The sequence below is a fragment of the Equus caballus genome, chromosome 26 (genome assembly GCF_041296265.1).
Source record: "Equus caballus isolate H_3958 breed thoroughbred chromosome 26, TB-T2T, whole genome shotgun sequence".
Lineage (NCBI taxonomy): Eukaryota > Metazoa > Chordata > Mammalia > Perissodactyla > Equidae > Equus > Equus caballus.
Window position 1 is genome coordinate 21,851,913 of NC_091709.1, and position 12,884 is coordinate 21,864,796.

The 12,884-nt window shown below is 36.6% G+C and overlaps 1 protein-coding gene across 6 annotated transcripts in view; it reads left to right on the forward strand.

The window, feature by feature from the left end:
* USP25 (ubiquitin specific peptidase 25) overlaps positions 1-3,308 on the forward strand; it is a 147,904-nt gene extending 144,596 nt beyond the window's left edge. For all 6 annotated transcript variants that reach the window (XM_070252434.1, XM_023629890.2, XM_070252433.1 and 3 more), the window contains 2 exons: positions 1,378-1,573; positions 1,894-3,308. In XM_070252434.1, coding sequence (XP_070108535.1) covers positions 1,378-1,573; positions 1,894-2,066 — 369 coding nt within the window. In that variant the 3' untranslated portion in view covers positions 2,067-3,308. The remainder of the gene's footprint in view (positions 1-1,377; positions 1,574-1,893) is intronic.
* The last annotated feature ends 9,576 nt before the right edge of the window (positions 3,309-12,884 follow it).

A 12,884-nucleotide genomic window follows, 5' to 3' on the forward strand; every position in this document is an offset into this window, starting at 1 on the left:
TTTGTGTTTGGCTTTAGGGACTCTAAAAAGAGGATGACTAAGGTTGGCTTTGGATGTACTATATTTAAGTTGATTTCAGGACAGGTTTTGATTCAGTGAACTTAACATTAAATTTCTTAATAAGAATAGCAGTTAATATGTCTTCGAATGCGTATTGTGAGAATTATACTAGATACTGAAATATGGCTTAATCCTCTAACTACTGTGTAAGGAAGGTAATGGTATCCCATTTTTCATATAAAAAAATTGAAGCTAAGAGATTATTTGCCCAAAATTAGATAATTTCTTAGTGACTAGTTGGACTTTGAGCATAAGCCTCTCTACAAAGTCAAGATAAATTGCACAAGAATGATTCAATATAAATATAAGAAAGAATATAATTTTTGTATTTGAAATACGGCTTAAAACTGATTTAGTTTTAAAAAATAAAAATTCATATTTATCATGCTATAAATGTAAGATTTCAGACATAAACTCTTAAATAATATAGCCCTTATTATACCTGTGTTCGTTATCTATCTCTTTTATCTATATTTCTTATCTCGTGGATTTCTCTCTTCTACTAGATCAGGGGTCAGTACACTTGGCTTCTGCTGCTCTGCCTATCACTTGTTTTTGTAAATAAAGTTTTATTACAACATAACCATCCCCATTCATTTACATGTTATATATGGCTGCCTTTGTGCAACAATGACAGAGTTAAGTAGTTGCAATGGAAACTATAATGGCCCTCAAAGCCTAAAATATTTCCTATCTTGTCCTTTACAGAAAAAGTTTGCCGATCCCTGTACCAAATTGTAAGCTCCATGAGAATTTTTTGTATTAATTACCTGGGTACCCGTGCCTCTAGAATAGTTGCTGGCCCATGGCATGTACTCAGAATTTTTTGAAGAAATAAATGAATTAATTGATTACTTTTATATTTTTGTATCAAGAAATACGACAGTACTTATTCAGTTGACATTTAGGGAGATGCTGATGAAGAGTTTTTCAAAATTACTATGGAGTATGAATTTCTTTACTTTTAAAATCACTTTGAGTGTTTATCAAATTTTAGAACTAGGGGAGGTTCACCCCTCGAGAATAAATAAAAAGTGACTCCTTTAGGGATGATCAAAGTAATATAAGCTGAACATGAACTTTACAAACATGACAACATTTCCCCACTTTCATTGCTTTTGTTTCTCTTGCTTTGTGCATAGCTTTTTCTAAGAAACTTTCTGTGCTAGAATAGCTGAGATTGCTTTTCCTGATTGTCATTTGTTCTGGTACTGTTTGTGAACATACATATTATGTTGTCTTCAGTATCAACACTTACAAGTGTTCTTATTTAATTAAAAAAGAAAACAAACTTGTTCTTTTTCTCATTGCATCGAGAAATTAAATGAGCAAGCTGCAGAACTGTTTGAATCTGGAGAGGATCGAGAGGTGAATAATGGTCTGATTATCATGAATGAGCTTATTGTCCCAGTGTTGCCCTTGTTATTGGTGGATGAAATGGAAGAGAAAGATATACTCGCTGTGGAAGATATGCGAAATCGATGGTGTTCCTATCTTGGACAGGAAATGGAATGTAAGTTTAAACAATGATAGTAGACACCTGAGTTATTGGGATTAAAAGTAGTTTAAAATTAGGTGTTATTAATTCTAATCATTTTTATATTCTGTAATATTTTTACATTCACATCATTACTTGTTTTTCTTATTTACAAACGAAGTTGTGCACGCTGCCGTTGCCATTTATATTTTCCTCTTCCCCCTAAATGGTAATTACTTTACATATTTTGAAATGAAACATCAACTGACCACTCCAAGTTAATAAATCATTTTGAAGATGGTGATTATGCTCCCTCTCTCTCCATCTCAGTTACATCTGATTGTTTGTATTTGCAGCAAACCTCCAAGAGAAGCTGACAGATTTTCTGCCCAAACTGCTTGATTGTTCTACGGAGATTAAAGGTTTCCATGAGCCTCCGAAGTTACCTTCCTATTCCACGCATGAACTCTGTGAGCGATTTGCCCGAATCATGTTGTCCCTCAGTCGAACTCCTGCTGATGGAAGATAAACTGCACACACACTTCCCCTAAACACACTGTATAAACATTTTTTAGTTCTTAACCCTTGCCTTCCTGTCACAGGGTTTGCTTGTTGCTGCTATAGTTTTTAACTTTTTTTATTTTAATAACTGCAGAAGACAAAATGACTATACAGACTTTAGCCAGACTGCAAACAATAAAGCTGAGAATCGCATGGCGCTCAGACTTTGTTTTACCCAGAACTGATGTATAATTACAAATCTGATTGATCTTATTATGGCAAAACCATGCTTTTGCCACCTTTCTGTTACAGTATTACCTTGCTTTTATCTTTTCTTTATCTACAGCTTTCCATTCAGTCTGGATCCTTCCACGACTACAGCCATTTAAGTGTTCAGCACTGTGTACGATACATAATTTGGTAGCTTGTAAATGAAATGAAAGAATAAAGTTTTATTTATGGCTACCTACGTGTTTGTAAGCAGGTATATTGTATGCTAGTATATTATTTTAGTTATAAATGAATTTTGTCTGGGGATTGTTTAAGATTGGGTGATGAGTAGATTAATACAGACTTTTCATTTTGCTTTAATGTTAGCACATTGGAAATTTACTAAGTATTCGACACTTAAATATATCTATATTTTTGACTAAGTTGTTAAACTTAGTATGGCACCTAAACCTGTTTTGTGTTCAAATCAGGTTTTCACTGAAGTGAGCGGCTGATATTTAAGTCAACCACACTGAAACTTTTAACCTTTTCTTAGATTAATCTTTTATTTTTTTATGTATTTACAGATAATATAGCAAGGTGATTATTTTAAGAGATACTAGAAAAAAGTACTTGAATAAGGGCTATTTAATAGTGAAACTTATAAGAAACATATATATGTATATATACACAAACATACACACACGTGTACACACACACATATTCTTTATAATGGAGGACAATGTTTTGCATTATATAATCATTCTATTTTTGTAAGTTGTATACCACTTTAATTGAAAATGTTCTCTACTAATCAATGCTGTGAAATGAAGTTGATATTGTTGAACTAGAGGTTCCAAGAGTACCTTACCTGCTTTTCATAAAGGGAAAAGCTGTAGAACATTTTGTAGATGGAACTGCTGTTTAAGATTAATGAAGTAATATTGTGAATGAAAATCAGTGCTTTAAAGCTAATCATGTTACCAACAGCCTATTTTTGAATTTATAAAAGTTTCTTTATAAATGATACTTTGTTAGCATAGTAAAATATATCATTATATTATGCGTATGTTTTGTTATAGCGTCGCCAAAACTAGTGCTCTTTATAAGTGCCTCTCACAAAAGATCCTGGATGGATGAGGAAGAAGAAAATATTAAGCTATTATATAATGCTCCTTATAAAGGTATCAGTGTACTGCGGAGGTATTATTGACAAGGAATTGATACTATTTCTTTTGTAAAGTTAGATTTTTGCATAATATAGCTGTCAAAATGTGTTCTGGTTTATATTTTAAATTCTCCCCTGAGTAGAATTAGTATTTTGCATTGGTTTTCAACTTCTGTCAAAAATTTTAAAACTTTATTCACGTGTATCATCAAAACGTTTGTTAAATGTCTTCAGTATTTATGATATTCTACTATAACGGCAAAGTTGTTTGTGTTTGTGTGTATAATTGACCACTGAGACACAAGTGCTCAAACACCACATGGAAATTTCTCCTTTCACAAGGCACATCCAGGGAACATATGTGGCTCTTGTGCTGAAGGTACGTATTCTTATTATATTTACTTTGTATTCATTGCTAGTAATGAGTCTGAAGTCCTTATGAAGAAGTGACCTTTTTCAAGACCTAGGGAAACAACTTGTTTTTATATCAGCTTTTAATCTAGAGATTTAGGTCAGTGAAATTTCCTTACATTATTTACTGGGTTAAATATAACATAGCTAGGAATTTAAACATTGAAACCTGATAGAACTGTTGACCACACAGGTCTCACTTTGATTTAAATGACTCTCATTTTGATTATTACAGTAGCCCCTTCCCACCCCACAAAAGTTACATTTTGAAATAATTTAGGGCAGAATTCAAATAGATCAAACTTAAGACTTGTAGGAACTTCTTATGAACACTGTGTTTCAGGAGACTGTAGCCAGGAGTGAACCCCTGAGATCCTGTAATTACTTTTCAGATTCATTAAAATACAATAGTGAGCATACACTAAATCAGTAGCTCTCAAAATGTGATTTCCTGACCAGTGGCTGCAGCATCATCTGGGAACGTGTTAGAACTGAAAATTTTTGAGCCCCACATCAAAACTATGGATTCAGAAACTTCAAGTTTCATCAAGTGTTTTAACAGGCTTCAGCAAGTCCTTCAGGGGACTGACGTCTGCTCAATTCTTGGAACCACCCCACTAAATAAAACTTTCAGTAGCGTTTTATACACCTTCCACGGATGCTGTTTTAATTCCATTCACTTATCCCTTGTTTGTTGGAAGCTCTTCAGTATTTCCCTCACTTGCAATTTCAAGGAAGTAACTAAAAATTCTTTTGCTTAGTTTTAGATTTATTGAGACTAAGGTGTATTTTCTCCTCTTATATCTGCTTCTCCAGAAGTTGTCTTTGTTTATGATTCAGAATTGTTGACTTCTGCCTCTCCGTCCTACTGTCATCCCCAAAAAGTGCAATCACTCAGATGCTTTTGGGAGTGAGTTGGGATGCCCTTATCTAGTCGTTTTTTTAAAAATTTATTTTGTGTCATTAAGCAAATTAAATATCATTTGTTGTGTCCATCATAACTTCATCCAAAGTATGTGTATTAGTGTGTTCAGGCTGACATAATAAAATACCACAGACTGGGTGGGTGGCTTAAAAAACAGAAATTTGTTTTCTCACAGTTCTGGAGACTGGAAGTGCAAGATCAAAGTTTTGGCCGTTTTAGTTTCTCCTGAGGCCTCTTTCCTTGGCTTGCAGACAGCAGCCTTCTTGCTTTGTCCTCGTGTGGCCTTTTCTCTGTGCACTTGTCCCTCTCTGTTTCTCTTCCTTTTCTTTCTTTTTTTTGAGGAAGATTAGCCCTGAGCTAACTACTGCCAATCCTCCTCTTTTTGCTGAGGGAGACTGGCCCTGAGCTAACATCTGTGCCCATCTTCCTCTGCTTTATACATGGGATGCCTACCACAGCATGGCTTTTGCCAAGCAGTGCCATGTCTGCACCCAGGATCCGAACCAGTGAACCCTGGGCTGCCGAGAAGCAGGATGTACGAACTTAACCGCTGTGCCACCAGGACAGCCCCTCTCTTCCTTTTTGTAAAAGGACACCAGTCATAGTGGATTATGGCACTGTGCTTATGACTTCATTTAATCTTAATTACCTCTTTAAAGACTCTATCTCCAAATACAGTCACATTGTGGGTAAAGACTTCAACATATGAATTTGAGTTTGGGTAACACAATTAGTCCACAGTATGTAATGGCCCACTTTATATATCTCCTTTCCAGACACAAAAGTATGATTGTTAGCATCTTCCCTTTAGCCTCAAGGTTAGAGTGCAAATCTCTATAGTTCTGCTCTTACACCTGCTTTATTGTTTTCTCTCACTTTCACTTTATTCTAAAAACTGTATTAAAGTTATAGTATACCAAATTAGAAATTACTCACAATACATTCATCTAATCAGTTCACTGTGTTTTCATTGAACAAATCTTTGCTGAATGAATAAAGTGGTCCATGTTGACTTGTCTTTGTTCATGTGTTTATTTCATCGCTTTCACTTAACGTTATGCCATGGATCTGTTTTATTTTGCTAGTGTTTTTGTTCTTACCTACTCCACATCCCTTTTCCATCCCCCATTCCACCCTCAGCCTGGAGGTAGTACTGTTAACCATTGTGGCTGCGTATTTTCCATGTTATACAGCGTATACACGTAAGCAGTGGTTCATGGTTTTTATGGGCGAAGTGGAGCAGAAGGGGAGAGGATCACTGCTTTTACAAAAAGGAAATAACCGTCTAGTTTACACATCTTTTCTCCTTCACCCTTCTGTACTTTCTAGCCTCCAGTTCCTCCTTTTTCTTATTAGCTTTGATAGAGGCGAGTTACAATAATCAAATAATAATAAATACTGTAACACTAATAATAAAAGTAAATGAGCCATGATTGAAGGAACTGTGTATGCAATTGAATAGACACGTGCACTCATGCCAGAATTTCAAACAGCCATATTCATTCCATGCACAGTTCTTCTCAATGACTATTTCAAACCGTTACTACCATCCTCAACCTCCAATTCAATGCCAGCTCTCGTAAAACAGGATGATCCTGTTTTTTCATTGCCTTTCCAACAAAATCGGTGGTATTGGGTATGATCCCCTTTAACTTTGCACCTTCATACCTGTAAATTTACAGTTAATTATTAGGAATCAGGATGCAATAAGGAGATGCACGTTATTGATAATCCACTGTTATGAAGAAAATATAAATAAAATCAAATATAAAATGAACATAAATTTAGTTAAAACCTCATCCATTGCTTGGGGGACATATTTGTCATACAGAATTCATTCAAAAAGCTCACTTTTTTTGCCTTAAACTAGCCCACAGCCTGTACACCATCAGATTGTCCCTTAGCAAATGGTTCTCACATCTTCAGTAATCTTGGGCTGCATTCGTATTCTTAACCCTGGTTGTGAATCAAAAACATGAGGGGTGTTTTCTGAAAAAGATGTCTAGGTCCTATTGTGTGGATTCCTAAAGGCTTTTTTTAAAGTGAGAACTGGTTTGAGAACATTGGGTAGGTGTTTCTCCAACTTAATCTTTCTAAGAATCACCGGTAGCTCTACCCTGAGAGACAAGTTGAGCCTGGCTAAAGTAGGGTGGAGAAATTTGCTTTTTGCAGCATTGGGCATCACATGAAGAGGCAGGGGTTAAATTTGCAGATGGCCCCCTCAGCTGTGGCGCATGCCCATTTTGTCATGTGCTCCAGCTGAAGCTGCGCTCAGAGGGTTTTCAGTCCTTCACTTACTGGATTTTTCTCCCTCTCCTCTGAGAGGTTGAAAGTACAGGCTCTAGAACTGCACTGCCTTGGTCCAGGTCCTGGCTACTTCCTACCTGTGTGTGGACCTTGAGTGAGCTCTTCAGCTTGTCTGTGTCACAGTTTCTTCATAAGTTTACGGTATAACCTTCTTTACAGAGTTCTTTGGTGGAGTTTTTTGTGGGGAGGGGATTGTATAGTAAGTGGGTTTCTATATATAAAACTCTTAGGAAACGTCTGCCACTTAGTAAGTGTTCCATGATTGTCAGCCCTTTTTACAATTTGTCACTATTGGTTACTCCTGATTTTCAGTCTTTGCCATCCTGAGGCAGGCTTCTTTGGGCTACACTCATTCCTACCTGCAGTCCCTGTCATTTGCTTTCTGCTCCTTAAACATCAGTGTTGTCGAGGTTCTGTAGTTGGCCCCTTTCTAACTCTTCGCCTTTCCTGGATGGTCATGTCTACTAGTTCGTCTTCCATTGCCTGCATGCTGATGATTCACAAGTTGGTGTGTCTAACCAAACCTCCCTTGTGAGTTCTAGACTTGTGTGTTTCCAACTGCCTGTTCAACGTACAGACTTGGATGTTTCACAGGCACTTTAAACTTTGCACATTCAAACTGACTTCACCACTTCTTCCCAAACCTATTTCTCTTATATTCCCTTGGTGAATGACATAATAATCCAGAAATGGGGAATTATTCTCAATTCTACTTTTATTTCCCATTGATTAACAAGTGTTGACAAGTCAGTTTTTTGATACCTTCCTACTGCATCCCTTCACTACTGTTATTGATGAGGTCTCTCATCTCTTAATTTGGACAATTGAGTCCGGCCCCGAGTGGCCTTTCTGTCTTTCTTCTTGCCCCTACAATCCATCTTCCACACTGTTGGCGGAGTAATCTTTCAAAGAAATTTTACATGTCTGTCTTCCATTGCTGGACTGAGCTCCTTTCGAGGGAAATAGTGTCTCGTTTTTGTAACCCCAGCACCTGTTTAAATATCTGGCAACTTAATAGAGGTGCCATCTTGCGGGTTCGCTGGCCTTCCAGTCACCTTAGACCTGCATTGTCCAGTATGATAGCCGCTAGCTGCGTGTGGCTGTTTAAATTTAAGCCAAGTAAAATTAAAATGACTTAGTCATGCTAGCCACATTTCAAATGCTCCATAGCCACGTGTGGCTATTGGCTACCGTACTGGACAACATGCTTTAGAACATTTCCTTTGCAGAAAGTTCTGTTAAACAGAGCTGCCCCAGATCCTTGCTGATATAGACATCTTCCTCTGTTAACACTCCCGAAATATTCGAACACCCTCCAAAGTGCTAATCTGAGCAAATCGATCTTGAACATTTATGTCTCTTTATCTTGATCCTGCTGTTAACCCCTTTACTACATCTGCTCTTCAGATAGCACCTCTAGCAGCACGTGTCCAGTCAGGAAAGCCCACACTAAGTATTTCAGCAGAAGAGCTGTGGTAGAGGCACTAGGGGGTGACCCAGAGACCCTAAGTGCATGATGCAGCTGCTCTTCTTGCGGGTGGGAAACAAAAGGGGAAAAGTTGGGCTTACCAGAGCCTTGGAGCTCCACAAAGGGGGTCCCCATGGAGTTAGTATTCAGACCTTTGAGGATATTTGCCAGCTAACTGCTCTTGCTACTTCTGAGGGATGCAATGAAGATAATTCTAGAAGTTCTGAAAGTAGTTGAAGACTGGAATCAACTGACATTATTAGGTCAACACTGGTAGGAGTGGCACGCAAAGATGAAGAAGTCAGTCTTGATCTCTTCCTGCTTTCCAACTTCCCTGTAACGCTTCATAGTGGCAGAGCCGAAATGGGATGCAGCGGTCACAGGGGTCAGGGAAACGCAGTCTGCGGAGTCCCAGCCCCAGCATCACGGAGTGGAGGGTTAGAGTGTCATTGGAGCTGAGAGACAACAGGTAAAGAAACCAACACACTAGCTTCCTCTCCAGATTGCTTTTCTATCCAAAGATCTTAATTCCTAAAATGCTAACTACTGAGGAATGTATTTGTAGACTATCTCTGGGACCTCAAGAGTAAATGCACTAGTTCTGGTTAAAATCTCGTTGCTCTTTTCTATCAAATGAGACCTGTTAATGATGCTATTTAGTGCTTTATTTTTTAAATCAGCAGTGAAGGGAAGTATAGATATATATAATATGCATCATGCCCATCCATTTGTTCACACATTTGTGTGTGTGCCGCATGCCACACAATCTGCCAGATAGTACATATATAAAACAAAATAAACTTAAGTAGTGAGACCAAAGTAATAATCCATCTAAATCCATTTATCTACCCAGAGTTAGACACTGTTAACATTTTTGTGTTGATGCCTCTGGACGTCTTTCTATGTGTATGCACACGTACGCACACACACACACCCCCAACTATACCTAAATGGCTTTCATAAAAATTTTTAAAATATAGTAAATGTAGACGTATTTCCAGGAAAGTGTGTTTAGATCTGTCTTACTGCTCTACAGTATTTGAATTTAAGGAAAATGTACTACAATTTATTCCTGGACATACAATGTAGGCTGCTACTTATTTCTATATGTTTATTATTGTTATGCCTTTTGTCTTTCTGCTAAATTTCTAGATGTGTAATTTCTGCCTGAGTTACTGAGTATACAGATTTAAAATTTTGAGCTAAATTTTCAAACTGTCCTTCACCAAAACTGTTCCAGTTTACACTGCCACCACTAGAGCATGAAAATGTGTTTCTTCACAGGTTCAACAACATAGAATATTATCAGCCTTTAATATTTTTCAGTGACAGCCAAAAGTTTACTGTATTTTGTTTTGTCTTTAGTAAGCATTAGTATATTTCAATATGTTAATGGCTGTTGGTACTTATTGTGTACTTAACTACCTGCTTATGCCCTTTGCACTTTTTCTTTTAGGTGTTCTTGTTTATAAATTTGCAGTAGCTCATATTAAGAATCGTTAATCATTTATTAGACACATTGCAAGTACTTTTCCATCTGTCATTTTAAGCTTGCTTATGATATTGTTTTATGACTTCTTATGTGATCAAATCTGTTGACCTGCTTTATAATTTCTGCCTTCAATATCTCATCTAGAAAGAATTTTCCCTGTCCAAGATTACAAAAATATGCATGTTTTCTTCTATTTTTATGATTTTGCTTTCTGTGTTAAGTCTTTAATGCAGTTGGAAATTATGCTAATTTAAAAGAGTGAGGTAAAGATTCACAAATTTCTGCCAAGATGATCTAGTTGTCTACCACCATTTATAAAATAATTTCTCTTTTCCCTTACTGATCTAAAATGTAATCTCCACTAGATAATAAATTTTTATATTTGATATTTATAAAACACTCTATTCAGTTCCATTTATGTTTTTGTCTGTTTGGCTACCATTACTAATTTAATTACTGTTGTTTTAACATTGATTTGAAATATTTGTTTTATAACAATACTCATTCTCCTAATACCTCATGTTACTTCCTAACACACATGCCCTTAATACTTTTTTCCAGAATTTTCTGTATTCTTTTACAGATAACTTTAGAATTGTTTAATCTTCCTTCAAATAAAAATTCTATTGGCATTTTGATTGTAGTTACATTGGCTTACATAGATTAGCATATGGAGAAATCATGGTACGTTTGTAATATTGAATTTTCCTATCCAAAAGAAAGTTTTATGTTCTTTTATTAGATTCATATGTCCCTCAGTAGAGTTTCAAAGTTATTTTCATTTGTCTTTAATTGTAGGTATCTTAATGTGTTTTAATGTTTTTGTGGTATTTATGAATGAGTTTCTTTTTCCCACTTAAAAAAATTGTTTTCTAATGTGATATTATTGGTATAGAATGGAGCTCTCTGGATTTTTGGTCTCAGGACCTCTTCACACAATAAAATTATTTAGGACCTGAAAAAGCTTTTGTTTGGGCAGGTTATCTCTGTTGATATTACCATATTAGAAGTTGCAATTGTAGAAAACAGTAATTTTAAAATGATAAAATAACATTTGTGTTAACAAAAATAATATATTTTAAGTGAAAAATAGCTAAATTTTCTACCTGGTCTTTTTAGAGGCTGGTGTGCTTAAATCACAAGCCTGAGTGTTGAAAGGACATAAAGTACTAATTATAACTCCCCCCCTTACAATAATTATGAAAATTATGCTGTACTCTTCCATGCAACACATAGAATTAACTTAAAATTTGGGCGAGCAAGCACTAAAAAATTGATTATTTAGAAAAGAGAAATCATTTTTCAAAGTAGTCATTTAATTTCTTAGAAAAATAAAGATGGTCGAAGTGGAACAGTGTGGAACTCCAGTATGCCTTCAGTAGTGCTGGAAATTTCACCCAATCTGACACCTGCTCTTGGCTTGGGTCGCACTTCCCTTACACCAGATTTTGGAAATATCTCCAGGAAGAAAATTTACCTGGTGTGCTTCACTGCCCTTAAGTGTTTCAACCTTGCACTGTCCATTGTCAAACACTGAAAAGAGTTGCTTCACATATTTTTATCCAGTTTTCTGGTCATTGATGACGGGAAGGTTATTCTGATGCCAGCTGTTCTGTGAGGGCTAAATCATAGAAGGCTAGAAGTCTTTTGGAAGATAGCATAGGGGAGTTTCTTTAAGATCTTCAAATAACGAGATTTCTTAACACATTTCTAACAGAAAAAGAATTACACATGAAGGAAATTTTTGATGAAATTAACCACATTAAGAATTCTGTTCGGGGGCTGGCTCCGTGGCCGAGTGGTTAAGTTTGCACGCTCCGCTGCGGCGGCCCAGGATTCGGATCCTGGGCGTGGACGTGGTGCTGCTTGTCAGGCCACGTTGAGGCGGCATCCACATCCCACAACTAGAAGGACCTGCAACTAAGATATACAACTGTGTACTGGGGGGGTTTGGGGAGATAAAGCAGAGGATTAAAAAAAAAAAGATTGGCAACAGTTGTTAGCCCAGGTGTCAATCTTTAAAAAAGAAAAAGAATTGTGTTCATCAAAAGACTCCCTAAAGAGACTAAAAAGACAAGGCAGTGCAGTGGGAGAAGATATTTGCAACGGGCAGTAATAAAATCATATAAAGCATAGTCTTATGGCTTGCATGAGATAATTATGATGACATGCTTTCTGAAATGTTCCCAGATCTTTTTTCATTTAAGGAAAAAGCAACAAGGGTAGCTGAAGAAAACCCCATGGCATCTTTCAATGAAATTAATAACAGGGCATTCTCATAAGCCACAAAATACAAGTGGATGGATCCAAACTACAAATAATTATAATATTTTTGCAAGACTTTGGCAGGTTTAGCAGATATGAGGAGGTAGCAGAGTAAATAAAAGGAAGTTCTGTGCGTCCTAAGACCCTAAGAAAACAGAAATTGTAAATATCCATAAAGCAAGAAGACACCAATCTGGAATGTTCTGCAAGTAGGTCTGAGAACAACTAGCAAAACAGAAGGCTCCTCTGGCTTCAATTTGTGGATGAATACAAAAAGACATGACACGAAGATGTTGCAAAAAATCAGAAGGTGCTGAGACAGCCTAACCCTCAAGGAATTTAAAAATGCTTAAAAGCAAAGTTTTCAGAAGGTCAGGTATCTTCCTGAAGAAAAAGCTGCTGGGAATAGAAAGTAGTTGAAATGGACCTAACCCAAAACTCTGTTAGTCATCTGACCTCCATAAATTCCTACTCTTACTGTTGTATCATACATTCCTGGCATCCCCAGAGATTGGTATCAGTTCAGATACAGTGTCCATCATGCCTGAAATGCCTGATTATATCCTTTCCCCAATGCACAGTCACCTTGGTAAATGGGCA